Source organism: Harpegnathos saltator, unplaced genomic scaffold (genome assembly GCF_003227715.2).
Source record: "Harpegnathos saltator strain DR-91 unplaced genomic scaffold, Hsal_v8.6 scaffold119, whole genome shotgun sequence".
NCBI lineage: Eukaryota > Metazoa > Arthropoda > Insecta > Hymenoptera > Formicidae > Harpegnathos > Harpegnathos saltator.
The window spans coordinates 1,901,286-1,926,876 of NW_020229894.1; the positions used below are offsets into that span (position 1 = coordinate 1,901,286).

General features: G+C 54.2%; 1 protein-coding gene across 7 annotated transcripts in view; it reads right to left on the reverse strand.

The window, feature by feature from the left end:
* Positions 1-2,102: 2,102 nt before the first annotated feature.
* The window catches only part of LOC105181221 (putative nucleotidyltransferase FAM46C), a 115,202-nt gene continuing 91,713 nt past the window's right edge, over positions 2,103-25,591 (reverse strand). For 4 of the 7 annotated variants that reach the window (XM_025304710.1, XM_025304707.1, XM_025304713.1 and 1 more), the window contains one exon: positions 2,103-3,673. In XM_025304710.1, the coding sequence (XP_025160495.1) occupies positions 2,264-3,673 (1,410 nt within the window). In that variant the 3' untranslated portion in view covers positions 2,103-2,263. The other 3 variants (XM_025304730.1, XM_019840495.2, XM_025304734.1) reach the window with 3 other exon arrangements.

Here is a 25,591-nt window from a genome sequence, read left to right on the forward strand (position 1 = left end):
ACACTTGCGTCAAGCTGTGCTTCTTTCTTTCCCTCCCTCCCCCTCTCTCTCTTCGAATCACGCGTCCTTCCTTTACTATTCATGTTAAGGTTTCTCGTTAAAGAAAAGAAAGAAGTGAAAGAAAAGCACTGTTGGTCAAATATATCGCCTTCCCCTCCCCTCCCCGAGTTCTTGTGTATGAATGTATCTCTCCGTGCGTGTATATGTGTGTGTGTGTGTGTGTGTGTGTGTGTGTTTGTTGTATGCGTATGTGCGCGCACGCATGTGTGGGCGGGTGAGTGAGTGTTGTGGGTAAGTGGGTGGGTGTGGTTATACGTACGCTCGCCCGCGATCCCGCTGAAACGAGAGAGAGAAACGGCACGGAAGCGTTTCCCTCTCGATTCGCACACGACTATCAACCTGACCGTGCCGGTCGTAGTTCTCATAGTCATAATCATAATAACCATCATTATCATATCTCGAATTTGGAATCTTATCGCCTTATACACAGTATCTAAATGAAATGTGTTCACAGCCACACATTAATTATTTATACATAGATTTATACATATATCTATATATTTAAATATATTTATATATATATATATTTATATATTTTTTTTCGTAGCAAGACGCCACGCGCTCGCAATCACGCGTCTCTTCCCTCCCTCCCTGCCTCCCACCCTCGTCGAACCCCCCCGCCGTTTTTCTTCGTTTTCCTCTTTTGTCACTTTCCTCTCTTCCTGGTTCGCTTACCGCGCATCGGTGCCGTGGGAGAAAAAAAAAAAAAAAAAAAAGAAACGAGAAAGCAGGACAAAAAAGCCGAGCGATTTTTCAAGCAGGAGGTCTCGCGCGCCTCTCTCGCGATCGAGTCGTCGATCCCGAGTCGCCCGTATTTTTTTTTTCTTTTTCACATCGACGTTTTTTTTCCGTTCCCTTTTCCATCGCAAAGTTCCGACGCCTCCAGGTCCCATCGTCGCTTCCGCTTCCTCCTCGGCATTGTCGAGAGGATCCGTCCTTCCCACTCCGTCGGTCCGTTTTTCCGCGCTCGTCCCGGGAAGATTTCCACAAAACTCGCGCTTAGTCAATTAAAAGCGACGGCAAATTTCTCTCGCTTCGCCGTGGTTTCGTTAACATCCGCTGCTTTGACGCGTCGGAGGAACGTCGCCGTCGTGTGTAGGGGGTATGTATGTATGTATGTATGTATGTGTGTGTGTGTGTGTACGTGTTCGTATGTGTTCATGGGTCTCTCCTAAGTTTTCCCCGCGCGTCTCCTTCTCCGCGATCCTTCTTTTTTTTCTTTTTATATTTAGGCACAACACATTGTTTCTGGAGTCTCTTGTAGTCTTTTGGTCGTTTCACCGAAACCGCAGCCGGTACCGTCTTGGTCCTAAACGTCGATCGTCGCTACCGCGGCCGTCACCGTCGGGGAGGGGATCGGTGAAGCGCAGAGAGCGCGAGCGAGAGAGTCTTTTCGATCGACCGATTTATATCTCTCTGTCTCTCTCTGTCTCTCTCTCTCTCTCTCTCTCTCTCTCTCTCTCTTTCTCTCTCTCTCTCTCTCTCTCTCTCTCTATCTCTCCCTTTCTTCAATCGTCGACATCACGCGTCCACTCGTCGAACGCCTCTCGATAGTCGATCTCGGTTACTCCGCCTGCCGGTGATCCTCAGGCAGCGAAGGTGACTTTCCCGCTTGGTATCCGAACTCGGATCAACCCGACGATGAGTTGGACGAACGTCAACTGACGACTCGAAACCGCTCGACGTTCGGCACGAGCGAGTCGTCGATTTCGTCCTCCTCCTCGTCCCCCGCGCTCGCGGTGTCTTCGGATAGACCGTAAGCGCAGCAGACGTCCGCCGGTTCCTTGAGGACACAGTACAAACCGTAGATGCAAAAATAATACACTCCGCACTCGTATCTGCGGCACCAATGGACGTAAGGGTGGTCCATGTGGATAGGCTCGCAGCAATTGACGGCGTTCGTTCCACCTCTTCTCTTTCTTCTCCTGGTGGTTCTTTCGGCGAGGCCGGTGGTGATGTCGGTGGTGGTGGTGGTGGTGGTGGTGGTGGTGGTGGTGGTGGTGGTGGTGGTGGTGGTGGTGGTGGTGGTGGTGGTGGTGGTGGTGGTGGTGTTGGTGTTGGTGGTGTTGGTATTGTTGTTCTTCTGCTTATTGTTGGTGGTGGCGGTGGTCGTGGTAGTAGTGGTAGTGGTAGTGGTGGTGACGATAGAGGCGGTAGCGGCAGCGGCGGCGGCGGCGGCGTCCACGGCATCGATGCCGTCGCATCACGACGAGCACGCCATCCAGTTGCAGGTGCACGTGTAGCACGCCGCCGGTATGACGGGCGTATAGTAGTAGCCGTTGGCGTAGACGTAGGTGGTTGGCGGCGCCTGGGGCGCCTGCTGATGACTCGTCAGCCGCTGCTGCTGCTCCTGGCAGAGCACCTGATACGCAAGGTTCTCGATCAGGGCGAGGGTCTGCCGTCGCTCATGGCCCATCAGGCAGACGGTAGACTCCTCAACGACGCTGTGCAGCAACATCAGGTACTGGTACTTGAGAGTCTCTTCCTCGGGCCCGACGAAGTGATTCCACAGGTAGTTCTCGAGCTTGGCGCGCTGCTGCCCTATGTCCGGGAAGTCGATAAAGAATCTCGAGCACATGTACCGCTCGAGGGTCTTGATGTAGTCCGGCTGCGACGGTTTGTACATTTTCACGAGCAGGTTGCAATACTTGAGCAGGCCGCCGCCGCGTATCTCCTCGGGGTGCCTCGTCGAGATGAGCTTCTTGTGCAGATGATAGAGCGCCTCCTGAAAGTCACCGTACACGGACTCGCCCACCACCGTCGGGTAGAAGTTCTCGCCGATCGGCAACTTGCTGCACTCGTAGAACAGCAACAGGGAATCGAGAACGATCTGGAAGGAGTCGACCGAGAACTCGAACTGCCGCCTCATCGAGTCGACGAACTTGAGCTCGACGTTCCGGTGGCCCCGGGAGTTGCCGAGGGAGATCAGGGACCACCGGTCGCCGTCGTTGTTCACCTTCACCATCTTGCTCACATAGGCCTCCTTCAAGCTGCACGTGGTGATGCGCTTGCGGCTCACGCCCTCCGGCAGCAAGTCGAACAAGGAACCGAGCACCGCGGCCTTGACCTTGTCGTAGTTGCGGCCGCTGGATAGTTCCACCGCGAAGATAAGGTCCAGGTCGTTGTAAGGCTGGGACTCGGTGGCCAGCACGTGGGAGGCGGCGCCGCCGTTCAGCCGAATGTCGCGTACCCTCATACCGGCGCCTCCGTTGCTCGGATCGGTCTCCAGCTTGCTACGCACCACCGTCACGAGGTCCCTCAGTCTGACCTCCAGGGTGGGGAAGTTTCCCCGGCCGTGGATGCTCACGACCTCGTTCATCACGTCGTTCAGACGGCGCACCTGCTCGAAACTCAGCACCGCCAGCCTCTGCTGCGGGTCGGCGCAATCGCCGGCGTTGCTGTTGCTGTTGCTGTTACTGTTGATGTTGTTGTTGTTATTGTTACTGGTGTGATTGTTGTTGTTGTTATTGTTGTTGTTGTTGTTGTTGTTGTTGTTGGCCTCGTTGAGACCGCCATTGCTGATACCGTTGGTTTTACTGCCGTTCACCTGGCAGAGCGACTCCATCATAGCGACCCGACGCTGGCGTTCCTCGCCGATCTCCAGGGAGCCACACTGCAACAATCACCAAACGACGAGATTTTTACGACGGGTTCTCCTTCCTTCTTCTCCCTCTTATCGCGAGCGAAATGAACGACGCATTAGCGAAGCGCAAACAGAGAAAAGGACGCACGAACAAACGTGCGCGATTCGCGCCTTTATCAGGACTCGGCCGACGTAAATCCAATCCCTCGCGAACGCCCTGCAAACGCTTCTCGATTCTTTCTCTCCCCCTCCCTCCCCCACCCGCTCTCTTCTTCTTCTTCTTCTCCCTTGCACGTTTCTCCGGCAGATTATCCCCTCGTCGGAAAACACTCGTCGCGTCGCGCGAAATTTACGAAAATGTTTGCGAGGCGCGACGTCGGCTATTTTCCGCGAAAGCTCGCTCTTCTACGCGCAATGTCACACGCGCGCACACACACATACACACACACGCACCCTCTCTCTCACACACCCGAACCATAACATTTACCAGCGCGGGGTTAAAGGTCGATTAAGCGTGAAAAACGTTTCAGCGTCTCGCAAGCATCGCGCGAATTTCCGAGGTGCACTGCGCGCGCGCGCGCAACACACACACACACACAGACACACACGGGCAACTGAGCGCGCGCCCTTCAGCGAATATCTATGTCATGGTGCTCAAAGTGTACGAGTGCACGGCGAGAGAAATGCCACGAGGTTACGTCCGGGTGCGCGACGTACGCGCGGAGCCAGCCAAGGCAGCCGCGTATCCCATTCGAAGAGCCCTCGGCTATTGGCTTTCATACGTAGGTGTGCGCACCCGCGAAGGTGCTGCGCAGCAACAAGTCCGAGCAAGTCGTATTTCGACAAATTCTCGATCGGCTCTCCTTCATTATCAAAACTGCAATCACGCGCGCTATTCAAGCGCGCCGGGCTAGTCGCCTCTAACGAGTCGTCGCGACACGTCGGAGAGAGATGGCAGATTACGCGAATGGGCGAGCGGAGGAGATTGGAGGTGTATGAATTTCTCGTGCAGTTATCGACTCGATATCTCTCGCTCTCCTCGCTCCCCCCCCCCCGCCGCCCTCTTTCCGGTGAAACACAAGTGGGATGAGTTCATTATTATTCGCGGACCTTCGGGCGACCGGCCGACCTGTCGTCGAAGAAATCAGCCGATCGATCGTTATCGGACTCCCTCCCGCGTTCGTATCCCGCACGCGATCGCGATAATCGCGGTTGAGAGCGAGATCGCGTCGGGAGAGACCGCGATTGGTTATTGCAATGTAACAATAATAACAACGACCGCGCTAACGGCCAGTTGACCGATTGTACTCTCTCGCGCGCGCGCGCGCGCGAGAGAGAGAGAGAGAGAGAGAGATCTTAACCACTTTGCACGATAACGCGGTACCGACGAGCCGGCGACGGGGCGGAGGGGGGGGGGAGGGGGCAGGCTCGAAAACAACAAAGCAGGCTGTCATCTCTACTCAGATACTACGCACAGTCAAGGTCACGGATGTGTCTTTGACTCACACAAGGTAGACTGTTATTACCGCTTATTGACACACGAGAGCCTCTCCTGCCTCGGAAGAGCGGACGCTTTCAAACGCGGCTTCCTACAACGGCCTTTCGCGTTTATTACTCGATCGGCGGACGAGAGCGAGAGGATCCCGAGGAGAATCTCGATGCCGTAACTCGAGAGTCAACGAGATAATATCTCGGGGAAATTATAACACCGCGAGCAGCGGAGATCCACACGGATAACATCCCAATCTCATGTTTACCGTGTCGAAGGCGGACACGGATAAGCTCCCGCATGACCGCAATCTCTCGTAATTCGAGCAATGAGGCAACGTCTCGGGGAGTTATGATCTCGAAATGTGTGCGGATCTCGAGATGATAACGTCCCGAGTTTTTATCAGTACGCTGTAGAATATACACCAGTGTCCTTGAAACGCGCTCTCCCCCCCTCTCTCTCTCTCTGTCGCTCTCCGCTCGAAACCTTGATACAAAAGAAACAACGTAGCTCGGACGTCACCGAAGTCACCGGAGCGCGTCGAGGAATATACGAGATCCCGAAGAAAAAAGTCCACGATCGCGAATCGATGTTCAATCTTTTTTCAGGATCTCGTGTATTCCCCGGCGTCTCGGTAACTTGCTGTAACTCTGCCTCTCTCGCCACGCTGTCGCCCTGCATCGATCTCGACGGCGGCGGCACTCGACGTCCGTCCCGCCACACTCGCGCGCATCACCGAGTTCCCGATGAGCCGCGAAAGTCAAACTCCCTGAAATCTCACCCCGAGAGGTCACGACCTTTTCCCGGGGCGCCGCTCCGATTCCAGCCGGATTTTCCTCCGCGGAAGCGGTCCTCGCCGATGAAAACGACCTCCAGACGCGCACCCGCGATCGTCGCCCCGAGACGACGACGACGACGACGACGAAGTCTCGCAAGTCCGTCCGAAAGTTTTCGCGACTCGACTCAGACCGATTCGCGGTGTCGTCGCGCGCTCCTCGCTGAAGCGACGAGAGAAGACGACGCAGAAAGCGGCGGCGGGCGACGCAATCACGAAGTGAAGTCTAATTACGACGTAATTCCAACTTCATCGCGCGGGTAATGGGACTTTACGAGCGGAGGCGGCGGCGGCTTTTCGCACGACGCAAGGTGCGTGCCAGACATGCGTCACGACAAAAGGGTTACTCACGTAAACCACCGTGTTACCAAACACTATCATCTGCCCGTACTAACGACGTAACGAGCGAGCGGGTAAAATTCCCAACCTTCTTCGCCGCGTCCGCGACACGGAACTTCGGCAACACGTACGATGCAAGCGGACGACAGCGAGGAAGCACACAGCACCTCGCTACAGCGGCTACAAGACACACCGGCTACCCTGGACACGCGCCGTCGACTTACTCGCTCTCTTCGTCGCGCCACGTCTTTGTGTACCGCGCACGTACACAGCGAGGAAACACCGCGAGGAGGGCTTTCGCTCGCGAGAGCGCATATTACGGACGCATATCTCGGCGGGAGTCACATGGAATTGTTCTTTTACCGATCTCCGTGTCAAGAGAGAGAGAGAGAGAGAGAGAGAGAGAGAGGGAGGGAGGAGGAAAAGAGCAGAAAGCCGTACTTCCGCCTTCGCTTCTCGAGCTCGGCACTCGCGAGTAAGACGCAATAATGACGGAGAAGACGCGTGCGCGCGCGCGAAAGAGAGAGAGAGAGAGAGAGAGAGAGACGCTTCTCCCACGTGCGAGCGAATTCGCGAAGAGCGATCCCGCAGAAGTTGGCCGCGCGTTGACAGGTGAGAAAGAAAGGAGAAGACAGGTGAGAAAGAAAGATCGAGATAGATAGATAAAGAGGGGGGAGGGGAGACACGTACCTAACACAACGGATACTGGTCGCACTAGTCGCGCGCGCGCGAGTACCTCAAAGAGACCCGCAGCTGATGGGAGACACCAGCGAACTGAGTCCGCGCGCGCGAGTGAAAGGCGGCGACGACGACGACGACGACGACGACGACGGCAGCGGCGGCGGCGGCGGCGGCGGCGGCGGCGGCGGCGGCGGAGAGGGCTGGTGGTGCGGTGATGGCAGCAGCGGCAACAGCTACAGCAACGTCAGCGACACCCGGGGTGCGGGAGGACAAGCCAATATGAAGCCCTCTACTGCTGCTGCTGCTGCTGCTGTTGCTGCTACTACTACTACTTCTACTTCTGTCGTCTCGACCGGCACCAACACCGCTTCGCGTTACCAATATAGCCACCGCCACCGCCGCCGCTGTCGCCAGCACCTATAGTTGCCTGCCGCTACCACCCCCCGCAGGGGGGAAGGACGTGGTCCTGGGACCATCGTCCGTATACGCGCACCCTACATCGCTTTGTCTCTTTCCTTTTTCCTCTTCTGAAGAAACTCGCTTATCGCTCTCCCTTTCTCCCCTCCCCTCTCTCTTCCTTTCTATATATCTGTCCCTCGGCCGCTTGCTCACTCGCGCGCGCGCGAACGGCGTAGTGAATGCTCCGATACTTTCTATGACGTCACGCGGAAGAATGCGAGGGCGGCTCTGAATGGAGATCGTAGCGCGCGAGGGTAAATTCGATTCGACCCCGTCTCCCTCAGGAGAGGATATAGGGTGTCCCGGTGATACCGGGTGTTGCCTTTTGATTTCCGGCTGACTCGTCACCTTTTCACGCACAAAATGTACGCGCGTAGAACGCGCAAGAGAGGAAGACTTTCATCATCCGAGGAGAGCTTTTCTCGGGAATTTTCACGGCTCTTCGCGCGCAAACACACGTCGGAGAACGAGAGAGGACGCCGCGGCGCGCGCCCGCTGTTCACCGGCGCGATGTTAATTGAATTCAACTTCTGGCGGAATACCTGAAAGCCCCACGAGCGTCGCCGGCGCGGCGGGAACAAAACTACGCGCAATTGTTGGCCTGTTGCGCAAGCGAGAGCGAGTGGGAGAACGAGTTCAGGCGAATTCAGTTTGAGCAATTTAGAGCGAGGCGGAGAGAAAGAGAGAGAGAGAGAGAGAGAGAGAGAGAGAGAGAGAGAGAGACCCGATATCGAGCGAGTCGCTAAATCCGAAGTAATCTTCCAAGGTGGACTGTCTCTCGTCGTCGTTTCTTCGCCGTCCGGAACACCCGGTGTGCACCCCTACGTGTGATACGAGCGAGATAGGGGTAGAGAGACGCGTCACAGGTACGTACATATATATTTCTAGTCGCCCACGCTTTAATGCCGGGGCGAGATAGAACGAGAGAGAGAGAGACCGAGAGCGGGAGAGAGGCGACCTGGACCGACGAAGGAGGCGGAGGCGGAGGGACTCGCCGAGTGCTATCGATTTTGCCGACAGCCGTAGTCGTGGACTCGCGTCAAAGCCGGTCGGAATCGGGTTTTACGTGTTACACGCGGCCGCCGCGCGGACATTTCGGCCGGCGCGCGGCCCGAGCTCCGACGAGAATGTCCAGCCGCCGGTTTAACGTGCGAGCGAGAGCGCGACAAGTGGCGGAGAATTGAATGGTGTTATTTATCGGCCAGGCGCCGTCGCGCCGCGCCGCGCCGCGCCGCACGCCGCCCTTCGCCTTTTACGTCGTTTCGTCGTGCGCAAACTCCGCGACATTACGACGCGCCTCGGAACTTTTTCGACGTAGCCGGCAGGTAGCCTCCGCGCTTCGCTTCGGAGGTGGGCCGGAGCGGAATGAAATGGGATGGAATTGCGCGTCAATGTTCCGCGCGCGCCGTCGGCGTGGAATTCGCGCTCACCCCTCGGAACGACCACGAGCGCTCGATACTTTACGGTCTACACGTGAGAGAGAATGTATGTGCGTATGTATGTCTGTGGCTGATCGTTCTCCTCCTGCACGCGTTATTTACAGACGTAAGAGGAGAGCACATAGCGCGCGCGCTTTCGTTAGCCGTACGTAAAGCAGCCGAGTTTATCGCGGAACTTTCGATCTTAATTGGACGCTTGTTGCGCGCGCGCGTCTCTCTCGCGAGCGAATGTCAATTTTCTCAGGACGCGCGCGTAACGCAACGTACGTCCGGGGACTTCGGCGCGTCGCATGGAGCCGTTGCTGCCAACACAGGCTCGCGGCAATCGCGACTCGCACTACCTGTCCCTTCTCCAGGCTTCTCAGCCTGGACTCAGCTGACCGCTGCGACGGATGTCGAGCCAAAAGAGTAATTTCAGAACACGCGGAATCGTCCAAATTTTAGAGGATTTTATTCTTGTATGTGGCCTCAAGAGGATCTCTCCAAGATTAAGGGGAAAATATTATAAATACGTTATTCTTGAAATTAGAGGGACTGTACATGTTATATACATGATGCAAAACTTATTGATTTTAATATAAATTTCCTCAGATATACCCAGATTATTTAGTCTTTTTTTTAAGAGGATTATTATTTATTCTTACCGGTTATACTGGTTAATTTGAAAAAATCATTATGTATAACGAAAAACAATATATATATATATAGATGTACTTTTGGCTCCAGTTCTACAATAAGTAGGCGCGAATGAAACAAGATCATAATAAACAAATTTCCAATCAGTTTTGTTATGGACTTTATAGCTACAAGGATGTTCATCATAACCAATTGTATGAAACATCGTTAGAAGAAAAAAATATATTATTCGACTTCTTGCATGTAGATTATAAATTATCCTCTTGAAATAAGAAGAAAATAGAATAACACCCAATAAATTTTAGATGAATGGTTCACTTTAATCGCTCTATCGAAGCAGGAATCCCTTTTCTGTAAAAGGCTTCACTTGGTACATGACACTGTGGAAAATATCACTTTGCAAAAAGAATACTTTTTTCTGAGCGATCTATATATTTCATACTATCTCCTACATGTTTGTTTCTTGATATTTTTTCGATCTAGAGATATGCGACAAAGGAGGTTTGTCTCTCTCGTGTCTCTTGTTTTTAGATCTAGAGATACACAAGATAAATATATCTCCGGTATCTCTGTCTATCTTTGTGTCTCCTTATATTTTTAAATCGGTATATATGACAAAAACATCCTTTACGCCGTTGCCCCTTTATATATATTTGGATCTGAAGATGTGCGATACAGAGAGATATCTGCGATATCTCTCACATTATTTTATATAAGACTCTTTTCTTCGCCTCGCCATCAATCAACTCTCCACACCGACCGCAGCAGCGATTTCTCAAGTGCGGTTAATTAATTAATGCGTGACTCAGTGAGGCGCGCACCGATGCCCAGCGTCGTTTGGCCGTCGCGGCGCATCGGATGAAGATCGCCCACGAAAGATACGTTTTCACGTTCGAGAAGCGCGCGCCGGAGCCGGAGGGAAGTGGAAAGTAAACGGCGAGTGCAAAGAGTCACACGTCGACAGCGATCAGCCGGCGAGTCGAAGTTGCAAATTGCAGCGTGTTGCGTTGCACGGGTTTGTCTGAATTCCGCCAGGAAACTCCAGCGCGCGCGCGTCTCGCAACGTTACGTGAAAACGCGGCGAGATCGCGTCGCCTCTCCGGAAACGCTCTCGCTCGCAACGTCGTTCTCGTCGTCCAGGGACGCGCAGCTGCGGGGTCAACGGATTAGCGACGGCGGCGGCGGCACCACGCACACACCCGCCCGCGATTTCCCATATGATTGCGCGCGCTCTTAATAGAATTTATAGATCTCCGCGGACTTCGGGAACGCGACTTTTACGCGCCGAGGCGGCGCGGCGTGCAAGCAATCGCTCGAATACGACTCGACGGACGGAGGATCCGTTTGAAGAAGCTGTAAATTATCCGACACTGACCACGACATGAACCATCCAGTTCCCCAGAGACGGAGCAGGCAGGCGAAGCTCCACGAGTTGGAGCACTCAGGACCGCGAAGCTGCCGAGATAACGGTATCGCACGAGAGCTCTCCGAAGACGACGACTCGACGGTGACTCACGACGTCTCCGTCTCCGTCTCCGTCTCCGTCTCCGTCTCCGTCGCGTCGCCTCGCCGGGAAGTCGAGGGGACGAGAGGACAGGTGGAGAGAGAGAGAGAGAGAGAGAGAGAGAGAGAGAGAGAGAGAGAGAGAGAGAGAGAGAGAGCAAAGCTCTCTCGCTGTTGCGAGGCTGCCAGGGTGGCTGATATTTTTGTCCCTCGACCCTTTGTCTCACACCTCCCGCGTCGACGGCTCTCTCTCTCTCTCCCCCCTTCCCCTCTCTCTCTCTTTCTCTCTCGACATCGCGACGTGGACGACAGGCGATATACTCGGCATAACTCGCCGTTGACGAGAGGAGCGCGAGGAGAGATTACGCTTGCCGACGAGGCCGAGTCGACGTCGCGCACGCCCGCTTTTCGTTTCCGAGCGTGATTCAGATTCTGGCAGGTCGCCGCGACGCGCTCGAGACGCGTTCCCGAGAATTCCGCGGGGCTTCCGCGCTACGATATTTCCGGTCGCCGGCCGCTCGCGACTCTCGATCGCGGAATCGACGGCAGCTTCTGGCGCGGTTCAGCGATAATCGGGGGTCGGTCGAGTCGATAAGCGAGATACACCGCGTGTTAACAGCGCGCGCGCGCGACCCGCGGAGGTTATCGACGCCGCGCGGTTCAAGCGATGCATCAGCGTCATCTGCGCGCGCGCGCGTACGTACACAAAGGTCGTTCGTTCACGGATCAACTCGGGCGAACAATGCCGCGTTACCAAATCGCCGATGTGTACGGAATACACGCGCTGGCTAAAATCACGCGCGCTCGTTGAGCCGCGAAACACCGGCTCGCCCGGTGCGCGCAGTCGAAAACACCAAAACGTCGCGCGCTCTTTCCAGAGTTTCTATCGCGTGTGAAGTATCGAAGCCGGTGCGGTGCGACGGGTTATCGCGGGCTTGTCGAGCGAAACGGAAAACGATGTCACTCGAGCATCCCGAGGACGTGCGATTTCCTCAACCGACGTCTCGACTCGCTACTTGTTTCCTCGCACGTTCAACGTGGGTTTCCCCACTTGCCGAATTTTCCGCAATTCTTCGGGGAGACGACAAAAAGTCTGCGCGAGACACGAAAGTTAGCCGCCGCCGCGAGATCACCCGTCGGCGACGGCCGACGACCTTGACCCTCAGCGCGGATTTTCGCGCGCGGAGGAAGCCGCCGAGCCGAGCCGAGCCGAGGAGCGACGCGACGCGGTGCGGGGCGAGGTGGCCGGTCGGGGTGTCGCCGGAAAATTCCTCGGAACGGATCAACGATCGCCGCGAGCTGTCGCACGGCAGAGAGCCAACTCTCGTCGCTGCGCGCAGGCGACGGCGGGGCGAAGCGGGGGCAGGAGAGAGGGAGGAGAGAGAGAGAGAGAGAGAGAGAGAGAGAGAGAGAGAGAGAGAGAGAGAGAGAGAGAGAGAGAGAGAGAGAGAGAGAGAGAGAGAGAGAGAGAGAGAGAGAGAGAGAGCTTATAGCGCAAACCGCGGCGCGGCCGGCCATCGGAATCGCCGCGCCTCGGCCGCGGTCTATAAGCGCGCGTGCGCGCTGTGACGAATTGATAAATAATTGATCGCCATCGACATTTTCGTTGAAGAATTTACGAGGCGTATTTACCGCGCCGCTAGCCGCGCTAGCGCTCTGTCTGTCAATCCTCTCATCTGGCGGCGTCACTCGCTGGCCTACATCAGCCGTGGAATATAACGAAGAAATTGCCGACGAGACGTCCGCCACGTGCGCGGACACACGGGAGCACGTAAAGTAAAGTCGCGGGTTTATGCGCGGGCGGTAGATCTCTCGCGACCGCCGCTACATTGTCTACATTGTGTGTGTGTGTGTGTGTGTGTATGTGTATCGGTATACCTCCGCAACGAGAGCGAAGAGGCAAGAGGCGAGCGATGCTCCTCGCCGATCGATCAACGCGGCCCGGCGAGTCGCAGTCAATCTACTAAAATTCGACGTTCGATCCCGGCGGCGATCGACGCGGAAGAGTCTTGGCAGGCACCGCGGCGGAGATGGCTCGCCGATTGCTTTTCCGACCGCATGAACCAAGTCAAATGACACACATACACACACGTGCAAGATAAGAACGAACACAGCACGCGTCTCGCGGACTGCGCAGCAGCGGCGAGATCGCGGAGATCGCAAGAAGACGACGACGCGACGGCTGTAGCGTTCACATGCACGCACGCAACATGCACACACACACACACACACACACACACAGAGAGGCGAGCGCGCTACACAAGTGGCGATGGCAGCGGCGCACGGGAAACGATAAATGACGACGCGCTATGGAACGTTGCTATAAGCGTACGTGATTCATGTATCACTAACGACGGCATAGTTCACGGAACTTTCCCGCTCGTAATCCTAAACCAGTTGCAGCGGCGTAATTTTGTGGGATAAGGAGTGAATGCACCTTGGAATCGCGCCGGGCCGCGCGCGCCTTCGGACGGAATGGTCGTTAGGTAACGAAAACGCGAGAAATCACAGGACGTTCAGCCGGAGGAGTCATTCCTCTTCGTTTCGACGTAACGTCGTCGTTATCCCAGCGAGCCCAGTTTGCCTCAAAGTGCGGGATAACGGAACGCTCTTCTCCGGCGCTGATAAGAGAGGACCGAGGACATACAGCCTTCCGACTCGCCTGCGGCCTGCGACAGGCACGGGATGAGCCGCAGTGCGGCCGAGTTGAGCGATTTACGTGGCGATTCGCGGACGCGGCACGCCAAGTGCGGCCGGATAATCGCGCGTAGGCGACGGCGAGTCGCGCTCGCGGACACGCGATTCGTGATCCGCACGCCGCCCAATTCCGACGACGACGGCACGGCGCGGCGCGACCCGGTGAATGTGGGTGCACCTTCGCGTGCACCGGAGAATAGCGTGCAACCAGCTGCGCGCCTCCGTTCTTATCCCGAATTTATCAGACGAGCGAGCGAGAGCGAGAGAGCGAGAGAGAGAGAGAGAGAGAAAGTGTGTGTGGGTAGGTGTGTGTTCGCCGTCGTCCGCCACGACGTGGGTTTTGACAAGCTCGAATAAGCGGTTTCCTTGCGAGCGGCACGCGAAAGCTCGCCGTCGATATCGCGCACAGACGCGCGGGGCGTAGCGTGGTCTATTGTCTTTCCTCGACGCCGATTCGGGCGTTTTCAGGCGCCGGCTGAAGCGCCGTACGGTTAACCTTTCGAGTCAAAGCGGGCTCGCGGAGAAAGAGAGCGATCTGGACGAGCTAGGCGCTCGATCGGAGCAACGTCGGCACGAAGCGTCTCGAGGATTTTCGAAAGCCGTGGATAATTCGGTAAAATGGTCCACAAGAGAGGGAATATTACTGAATACGCTCGATACACTTGGGCCTATATTCGCGCGAGTCTCCAAAGAGTGATTGAGCCTGATCGTCGCGAAGCCTAATCTTCCGAGCTGTCAATCTCCTGCAACGATGGACTTCAAAATCGCCGAGGAATCCGTGGCCGAGAGAAAGCGCGCCCGCGCGTCTGTAAACTGTCGACGGATGATCTCTCTCTCTCTCTCTCTCTCTCTCTCTCTCTCTCTCTCTCTCTCTCTCTCTGTCTGTCTGTCTTCTCTCTCTCGTCGCGAGAATACGCGAGTTCCCGTCGTGTAGAATAACGTCGGGTTAAGGGTGATTTACACGATGCTGCTTTTACTCGCTTTCAGCAAGCTGCTCAAGTCGCCAGCGAATTCGCTGGTGAAACCTTCTTCTAGATTTTTATTCGCTAGCGTCTAAAATTTGGAAGACGCAGCGTCTATTAGTCGCTATGGCAAAGTTGAACATGTCCAACTTTTAGCGCTCGCGTCAAGCGACATTACTGAAAGTAATGTCGCTTGACGCGAGAAGAAAGACATAACTGTCTTTCTTCTGTATAAGCCGATGCACCTTTTTCAAAAGTTCTTCAAATTTCTCGCACGTTAATCGCAATACTTTACGATATGCGGTTGGATCCTCCAATGCCAATTCTTTGAAAAGATTATTTGATACTCCATGGGTTAATCTTTCACCTATCCACTTCCGTATCCACATTCTTTTCTTTTTTTTCTTACTGAGCCGCAAATTTCTGCTCGAAGAGTTCGTGCACGACAGCAGCTTGTGAACTATGTCACTCCTCGATGTCATGATCCTTTTAACTGACCATTCCGCAAAATTCTCCTTAAGGGGGGAGGGTCAGATTACTGAAAAATCGTGCTTGTTTTTGATAATAATTTTGTGACGAACTGAATAAATGTGCAAGAATGAAAATTTTACATATATTTATATAACATATGAAGAGTAGAAAAATTTTGTTTTTAAACAAATACTCATATAAATATACGTCCACTTAAATTTTAAACGCGTTTCACTCGGAATTTTATTGTTCAACTTTTTGCAGTGATTTCTCCGAAACTGAGCTTCGTATCGATTTGAAATTTTTAAGCAATAATATTTGTTCATGTGGCTGTCAGGTGAACCATGTCAACAACTCCGTCAAAATATTTCATTTCGAGATATTAATTTTTTTTATAGTAAAAGAATTGAAAAATTTGAATTTTTTCCTAATAATAGCTGTCATTTTGTTAATTTTGTTCAATTTTTTTTCTGTGGTTCACCGGATAGTGAACCTCAAGATTTCTAGCTAAAATTCGCTCTGATCGGACCACCGAGAGCCGAGATATTACTGCGGAAACGATAACTTGAGAAAAAAAAAAAAAGAGCATATTTCAGCTATATATATCGTACATTTATACGAGTATTTGTTAATAAACAAAATTTTTCTGCTCTTCACATGTTGTATAACTATACCTAAAATGTTCATTCTTGCACATTTATTCAGTTGGTCACAAAATATTACCAAAAACAAGCACGACTTTTCAGCAACCTGACCTTCCAGTCCCCTTAAAACGCTGGCGACTAGACGCTGTTTATCAGCATCGTCGCGTAAATGCTCCGAAGCTAGCCAGACTTTGTCAGCCAGAAATCCGCTCTAGAAAAGCGAGATTCGCTGGCGACAAAAGAAGCCGGCGTCAAAAGTAGCATCGTGTAAATCACCCTTTACGTCGATGAGCGCGAGCGATCAGCTTCTCAGCTCGTCGTGTATCCCGAGTCTACTCTACGGGTCGCCGCGCGTATCGCGCGCACGCGCGCGCGCGCTCCGAGGAAAAACCGCTTTCCGAGACCCCGATCCATCACTGTCCGAAGGCGTCTATCTGCCGTCGACCTCCCCGCCGCTCGCGAGCGCAGTCGAGAGTCGTGAGAGAGGCAACAGCAGTCCGTCCGTCCGCCTGCACGTGGCAATGCGGAAGTGCCGCTGTAAGTAACGCGCGCGTCGCGGTAGCCTGGCCGTCGGGCGACGAAGGACGCGGCGCGTGTCCGACGAGGAAAAGGATCTCTCGACGGCTTTGACCGGTCATGTCGCCTCGCGCCGCACGGGAGTGTGAGTCGCTCGATACGTACAAGGTATCCCGGAATTCGGCCATTTTCCCTCGATACTGAGAGCGGCTACCGAGCGAATTGAGAAACGCGGCTCTTCTGTTTCCTTTCGCAAGGGAATCACCAACACACTGGCTGGCTCTTTCAAAATCTCCGCACTCTGCGCCGCGACCTGACGAGGAACAGTTCCCTCGGAGGAGTGAGAGGCCGAAAGGTCTCTCTCAACAGTTTAGGGTTTAGTCAGCTTTGACACCTGGAGGGTGTCTTTTAAACGCCGACCGAGCGTCGAGCGATGACCAAAGCAGCCCCCGGGACTGACGACACGTGCATCCGTCGTGCAAGAGCGACGGGATCAACCTGACGTGAAGCCGCGCTCACGAATGTGGAGTAACCGAGGCGATCTCTTCGCCTCTCCTTAACGACGACGAGCGCGCGAGAAGGGGTCGACGAACCGAGTCGCTCCGAGTCGTCCTCGGCATCTAGTCGCGGATTCCAAGCGCGGGTTAATGAGCGAAGGAGAGAGAGAGAGAGAGAAAGAGAGAGCGAAGGGGGAGGGGTGAGGGCGTGGAGAATGAAAATCGAAAGAAATATTCGGCCTTCGCGCGGACGCTAGGCGCATTGGCGCGCTCGTAGGCGTCGCCGTAACTGGAAAACGGGGTCACCCGGTGTATGCGCGAGTACACGACGACGTCGTACGACAGCCGAGGATGTCCCAGTTTCGTGTCGCGGGGGTCGTTGCACTGCCGACTACTACCGTCGACCAGCCGGTGCATCGCGGGTGCACCGCGAGCGAGCGAGCGAGCGCGGAATTTCGATTTCGCGATCGCTCGCGTTATCCAGAAGAATCGTCCGCGGGGAGGCTCACATCGGGCCGAGCAAAGCATACGAAAATACCTTTGCGGCGGACAAGCGACGGAGGGAGGGGTGCGCGCGAGGATCAACGATATGGAACGAAGCGGCGCTTTCGAAATCGTAGGCGAATTCGGCGCGCGAGCGCTCGAGCAGGGCTGAGGAGCTCGTCGCTTAATTAGCGACAGGCAGGATTACGTCGCGACGGAGGAGCTGTCGGGGGAGGGAGGGGGAGGAGAAAAGGAGCAGTTACGTCGAAAATGTTGAGCCAAGTGCGTCAGATCGAACGATAGAGAGACAATGCGCGTGGAAAGTTTCCCTCGCGCTGACGACGACGACGACGACGACGACGACGACGACGACGACGACGACGACGACGAATCGGCAACGAGTTAAATTGCATAGCAAATACGGCCATACATTTATAGTCGGGACTATACACGCGGTGATACCGCGCGTTTCCGCGACGAGCAGACCGGACTGGTGAAATGACGTCGTGACTTTATGTAATTTCGAAGGGAAAGACGAGAGAGAGAGAGAGCGAGAGAGAGAGAGAGTGGAGAAAAGTGTAAAATTCGCGGCGCACCCAGTGCCGAAGATCCGCCGTCATCCAGGCCCTCCAGGCGGAGGTACGCCGGTACGCGGTTTACTTTGTACGTGGATGCCCAAGGCTGGTATGTGAAATATAATAGTTTAGATAATCTACGCGCGAGATTACACGTAAACGACCGGTTTTCACCGGCGACGGCGCGCACTGTAAAATTACGTCTCCACGTGGTCTTCCTTCTCCTCTCGTGGGAATATCGTCCGCGCGGTGAGAACGCTCGTGTACGCGCACCTTTTCCCATCCAGAGCCGAGCCGAGCCGTGCCGAGCCGTGCACGCACGCTCGGGGGAGAAGGGAAAGAAAAGAGGAGCAAACGTGTCATCGCTTGTCCGGACGCGATGTACTCTATGATCGCGAAATTCCCTTCGCCGATTGACGAGTCTAAGCGGCAGCTGTCGCTCGTTTCGAAGGATCGCGATATTTGGACGCGGCTACGCTTCGATGAAGCCTCAACATTTGCCGGGACCAAATTTACAAGGTTGTCTCCATTGTCTCCGCGCGCAGTACGTCAGCCGTCGACATGACGAATCAGCCGAGTAATCACGATCAAGTCGCGATGTGTACGCACACCTAGATCAGTAATGAGAGCGATCAGAACCAACGAGCTGTGACCTACCGAGTGTCCAAAGTCTCGACTCTTTGGCCGAGGCGAAGCGTACACGTGAAAGAAACCAGTCTAAACGAACGTACGAGTGCTTTCGCGAGCTGAAGAGCGACGAAGTCCTCGGGAGGTCTCGCTCAGTTCACGTAGGAGGACTTTCAGTCGCGGTGAGCCCGCTCGAGAATCGTTCGCTCAGCGTGTCACGTAAGAAAGTGGACGTACGATAGATTCAAGATGGAACAGAGATGGAACAGATGGTAAGAGATGGAAGAGAGAGAGAGAGAGAGAGACGGAAACGGAGGGCGGCTACTTTTATTACGGTTTGCTACCGTGATACGCGCTTATGTTATGCGGGCCGCATACGGATGATTCCGTTCCGCGCACATGTGCGTGCGTGCGTGCGTGCGTGCGAGTTAAGGTGAGTTCAGTGCACGAGCGACGCGAACCGATCGTGAAATCATTGGTTATTGATCGTCGACACGTTACACAACTACGACAACGTGAGACGGCCATTCTCGCGCCACGTGTTGCACTTTTTCCGCGTTTACGTGCACGCTTATTGTGATACTGCAATTGTTTCGTTTTTCCGCGCATAGGTCATTTTTCTTGTTGATTTTTATAAGTTGTTTATTCGCAGATCGGCGAGTCCGAAAGTCAAGTTCGCATGCCGCCCCGATGCGTTCTACAACATCGCTAAAGACGCGATAGAAAAATAATATTGAGGAACGAAGTAGTGATTTTCGTAAATGATACTTATTAAATAATCGAGAGAGAGAGAGAGAGAGAGAGAGAGAGAGAGAGAGAGAGAGAGAAATGAACTTGATAACAATACCACCACACAGCTTCGCAGCGAACACGTTCCGCACGATGTACCTTGCATGCGAGCGTCAAGTGCACGTTATTTTTTAAGATAAGATAAGACCGTGGAGATTAAAAACGCGAGCCGGTTGGTTATAATTAAACGCGACGAAAGTCACGTCGATGCAATGCGCCCACACACGCGCACACACGTACGCCCCTGTGTATGTTGCGACATTAATCCAAGTCCTTGAACTTTATTTTATTGGACGCCTATGACGCGTAACGCGAATCACATAACGTAACGCGACGTCGCACGGTAGTTACAATATTAAACACGCCGATTACCATAAATTAGCATACAACTTTGAACCCTCGCTTATGCATACCAAAACATTTCGCCATGAATAATGGAGATCCGGATTAAAACCGCATATATATCCTTTTCTTTTTTCCTCTCGCAAGTTCGTCTCCAGAAATCACGTCGATCCGCGCGTCGAGACGCGCTCATTAAAATCGCAATCATTGTCTCTCTCTCTCTCTCTCTCTCTCTCTCTCTCTCTCAATGGCCCCGGCGGGCGCGAGGTGAAAGTTCCTGCCGACGACGACGGGACGAGAAGCGGAAGACACGTCCGTCGTCGCCGACCCGCGCGACAGCCTCGTCGTCGTCGGGATTCCTCCGGAGATGAAGATATAACCGTAACTCTCTCGGAAGATCGAGCAGAAGAAGAATGAGAAGAGACCGGTTACATCCTCGCGCGCGTACGCGCTCCCAAAGAATCCGGTTCGTCCGCGACACAACCGTTAAATTGGTAATTAACCGGCGCCGAGTCGCTGACGTCACCGAGAATCGAGGTCGCCCCTGTTATTTTCGCAAAATATAGCTCACGCCCAACAAGAAGGCGAGTAGCTGCTAGAGGCCGGGGGGAGGGGGGGGCGAGGGGAGTAAGGGGGTGACAGAATAGCGGAGAGGCAGAACTGCGCCACCGTCACCGTCACCGTCGACGATGACGACGACGATCGACTCGCCTCGACCCGCCGTCGTATCGACGACTCGTCGACTGGCTGGCGGGGAGAAGGCGAACGTTGCGGCAAGGAGAAAAGGACGGAACCCAACGTAGGTGGGGACGAGGAAAAGGAGAGTCGGCTAAAAAGAGGGGGGAAAGCCCGAAGGCGCTGCACGAGAGAGAGAGAGAGAGAGAGAGAGAGAAAGAGAGAGAGAGAGAGAGAGAGAGCTCTCTAAGAGAGGAAACGCGCCGACCTTGCCGAGGTTAGGCGAGAGTGCGAGTGAGCAGAAGAAGCGAGCCCTCCCGCTCCGACTCTGTCGCTCGAAAGTTCGCGCCGGAAAGGACGACGCGAGCGAGAGCGAATGAGTTCGCCGGTGATCCTCCGCCGGTGAGGTCCTTTGGCGATCGCTATTATTGCGCGAGACGGATCATCCCGCCAACCGGCGGAAAGGCGTTATTCAGCCCGTCCTTCGTCGCGGTTCTTACGGTACTTAAGCGCTCTATCAAGCAAGAAGATTATCGCGGCGAACGAGCGAGAGAGAGAGAGAGAGAGAGAGAGAGAGAGAGAGAGAGAGAGAGTCGTCGCGCGCGCGCGCCATGCTTCTCCATGACGCTCGACTTCTGCGAAGTCCGCGGCTCTTAATCGTTCGGCCAAGCAGCGGCCTGCCGTCAAATTGCGAATTCGCCGCGTAATCACCCCTCGGCATTACGTCCTCGGCAATTTCGCGCGACCGCGCGTCGATAAATAATGTATTAATCGCTCCGCAGCGCGCGCTTCTCCCCCCGTCCAGCCCCCGCGATTGCGTAACCGCCACGCGCGTTCGGCCACCGGCGGGGTCGGGGGCAGAGGAGGCGGCAAGAGGAAAAACGGTTAAGTCGTTTAGAGAGCGCAAAGTGCGTAAAGTATCGAGACACCCCGGGGGGTCCATTAGCCTGCCACGAGCGAGAAAGCGCCGTCGTCTCGGCGGATGATACCGTCGTCGACGTCATCATCATCATCGTCGTCGTCGTCGTCGTCGCTCGTCTCGCAGACGCAGGCGCGTTGCTCGACGCTTCATCCACCCCGCTGCTGGTGGTGTTTCGCAAGCACGCTGGAATGCGCACGCACACGCATCACTCGTTCCCGACCGCCGTTCTTCCGCCGACTTCCGCAATGAGTGACTTGATTTCCATGACGATGAGGGAGGCACGCGTCCGGATATTAGCATACTCTTTGTCCGCACGATAAGCCGCGGTAGACGCGGTCACGCGCCGATCAATCGCGGCCTTCGTATCACGTCAGACCCACAAAATAGCTGCCCCCTCCTCCCTTCTCGTAAACAACTCATAAACATCTCATGAGCGTCGAAAACGCGACCCCGCGATATTCCCTCTCGGCCGTGTGAAGAGCGGCGCGCGAGTTTCACCTCGCTCTGAAACCTCGGCTTTAAGAAGCGAGCTCGACGTTGCGTAATAATAACGTGAGCTCTGCCAAAAGCGCTGCCGGAATCTCTCCTCTTTTTCTCTCCGCGTGTCTCTCCTCCGTCTCTTTCTCTCTTTCTTTTTCTCTCCGGCGCGCACAAAGTCACGTGAGTCTGAGAGGCTGCACGAAAGAAATGAATGCCCGCCGACCGCGATGACGCGTTTATCGCTGCTCATTTATTTCAGCGGACTCGCTGAAAAAGTCTCGTCATCACCGGCAAAAAATTCAATTGACCGCGTTGCGATCGAACGCGCGCGCGCGCGCGCAGAGATTAATCCTCGCGGCGTGTGCGGCGATCGGCGAGTTTCGGTTCATCGAATTCGCGTCGCTCCTCCATCTCTGTTTATTGCCGATAATCGCGCTAAATGCGATTAAAGTGTTTTCGCGAACACCGGCGAGACCCGGAGGCGCGTTACGTTTATCATTTGCATTAACGGAGCGCAATTTACGTGACGACTGATAGTCCGTAATTTATTCGGCCGAGCGTGCGACATCATCGCGAGCGATAATGGCCGCCTCGTGACTGGCACGTGAGTCAGCTGCCAACTTTTTATAACGGCGAAAAAAAGGTCCCGCGCGACTAAATTCGCCTGCGGTACCGAAGTTTCCCGGAGTGGGAGTCGCGCGCGAAACAAAAGCGGAAACTCCGCCGAAGCGACGCTGAAAATGGCGCCACTCGGAGTCGCGCGAAGTGTGAGGTGGCTCGACTTGGAACGTCGCGCTCGCAAACGTCAGGCCTCACAGTCAAGATCGACTTATAATCATGGCGCCGTGTAGCCGATGAAACTGAAAGAGGACGAGAAAAATGCCACCTTCTGTTACAGCGACCGAAAACATTCAAGTGCGTTAAACTCCGGCCGAGCGCAATCGATTGAGTGGCGAGCGCCCGCTCGCCGAAGCAAGACTCTGCGCTCCTGCAGCCAAGTTCTCGTCCCTGAGCCCCGAGCAACGAAGAACTCAGTTACGCTAACGGAGAGTCGTGTTTTCCTCGCGGCAACTTGAGCCGGACTCGGGACGATCTCGAGTGTAAAATCTGACTGGCGGATTCTATCCTTGTGGAATGGACGCTCTTAAGGGGACGGAGGGTCAGATTGCTGAAAAATCGTGCTTGCTTTTGCCAATATTTGGTGACCAACTGAATAAATGTGCAAGAATGAAAATTTTAGGTATAGTTATACAACATATGAAGAGCAGAAAAATTTTGTTTATTAACAAATACTCGTATAAATATACGATATATATAGCTGAAATATGCTCTCCTTTTTTTTTTGTCAAGTTATCGTTTCCGCAGTAATATCTCGGCTCTCGGTGGTCCGATCAGAGCAAATTTTAGCTAGAAATCTTGAGGTTCATTATCCGGCGAACCACAGAAAAAAAAAGATCGAACAAAATTAACAAAATGGCAGCTGTTATTAGGAAAAAATTCTAATTTTTCAATTCTTTTACAATAAAAAAATTAATATCTCGAAATTAAATATTTTGGCGGAGTTGTTCATAGTTCACCTGAACACAGCCACATGAACAAATATTATTGCTTAAAAATTTCAAATCGATACGAAGCTCAGTTTCGGAGAAATCACTGCAAAAAGTTGAACAATAAAATTCCGAGAGAAACGCGTTTAAAATTTAAGTGGACATATATTTATATGGGTACTTGTCTAAAAACAAAATTTTTCTATTCTTCATATTCTTCATAGATATATAAAATATCTAAAATTTTCTTTCTTGCACATTTATTCAGTTCGTCACAAAATCAGTATCAAAAACAAGCACGATTTTTCAGTAATCTGACCCTCCCCCCTCCAGTCCCCTTAATCCGCGCGGACGAATGAACGGACGTCTCGATCGATCGGCGAGCGAATTTCACGCTTTGACGCGGCCGCGAGGTGCGTCCGATTCACTCGTCTGCAATTTCGAGCGCAAATACGATCCGCGCGCTCGACGACTCGCCGGCGGGGAAGAAAACTGCGAGCGACCGAGTCGGGAGTTCCAAGTCGCGAAAAGGGAGAAGAAGTTCCGTCGACTCGACGAGACTCGGCGCGCGCGTTCTTCAGCGCGTTGATTGTCGCTCTGCCGGCAGCTGAAGAAACGAAGCACGCGCGCGCGTATCGCGAGCAACCTCTCTCGGGCTGTTTTCCGCGCCCTATCGAAAACTCGTCGTCGTATAACCCCGAGAGACGCGCCGTCGTCTATCGTCCCCCGACCGCTGCAACATTGTGCAATTAACGCACATTCGAGCCGCTCATTAACCGTCTCGACGCGCGACGGGCTGCAACGGAGGCGATGATACCGTTTTGTTGTTCACGCGTGCGAGATCCCGCGCCGCGTGTGCAAGTGGAACTTTTCCTCGCGCTTGCACAACAATTAACGGTGTTGTCGCTGCTCTCCCGTCGCGGTGAATAACACTCGCGCGCGTTATTTGCCGGACGACCACGGCAACAACAACCTACGTCCGGCTTGCGGTCGAGGGAGATTTAAGGACGAGGAAAAAAATACGTCCCTCCGCGTGGATACAGAGAGAGAGAGAGAGAGAGAGAGAGAGAGAGACCGCGGGGCCGATAGGCGAGCACAAGCGATAAAAGAATATTTGCGCCGCGCGATATCACGCCCCGGCGGGTTTTCGGGCATCATCTCTCTCTCTCTCTCTCTCTCTCCCTCCCTTCTAATTGCCGTGACGAGATACGCCGTGACGGCGGAGAGTCCTCTCCACAGGCGATCTCCGCGGAGTCAGGGGTCGCGGCGCGACGGATCAACATGTGATTGCATTAAATATCTCCGGCGGTGGCGATTACGCGCCGCCTCGCCGAAAATAATTTCCTACCGCGGCGGGCGAGCACACACGCTCGCGCTTCATGATCGCGCGGCGGATTTGCTCACAAGGCGCTTATCGTGAGAGCGCTCTTACCGTCTTATCTCGCGCCTCGCAGGTTGATTGCGTATTTTCTTCGAGAGCGAGCGCGAATCACATTACCACGCTCTCGTCGCGGAAACCTTCCTCGGCGCGACCGTCTCTCGACGAAGAAAGAGAGCGAGGCAGGGGGCAGGCGGAGGGGGAGGGAGAGGGCGAGAGTCGCGCGGGAAACGGGACGGAGTCGCCGAATAGATGTACGGTTTCCACGCGGATCTCGTCGTCACGAAGCTGCTAGAACCCGGGCCGAGGATAACTACGTCGTAACTCGTAGAGTGTGATATATACGACGCGATCGAGAGCCAATTAACGAATCCCCTCGCATCAATGACGTCGGCGGTCGCCGACTAACGCGGAGAGAGAGAGAGAGAGAGAGAGAGAGAGAGAGAGAGAGGGGGGACAGGAGAAAGAGCCTGGCTGGCGAGGGGGTAGCCTTGTGTCGAACCATCTCGTCGGCATCCCTCGCGAGACTGCGGCGGATGCATCTGGTCGAGGTTAATCGGCGACCTTTCGAGGAAAAGGGAAGCCCACGATTAAATTCTCTTTCTCTCTTTCTCTGTTCCGCGCAAGCGCGCGCGGATACGGCCAAGGACAAGAAGCGAGATGCGTGCGAGAAAAAGACGGAACCGCGTCCGTATTTTAAGAATCAGCGTTTACTCCCCTCCGCCCCCCCCTCTCTCTCTCTCTCTCTCGCGTTTCTGCAGCAGTAGTCGCTCTCGCACGTATATGCTACTCCAGCCGGATGAATTTATATTCACGCGGCGGTTTATTAACGGCCAACGCGCGCGCGATAAGCAAACTATTTATAGAACAAACCGCGACGGCGATCGATCCTCATTACGAGCTAATCAATTTATTTTTCGCGTGCGCCCAAGTAACGCGCGATAACCCGCGCGCGATGTGAA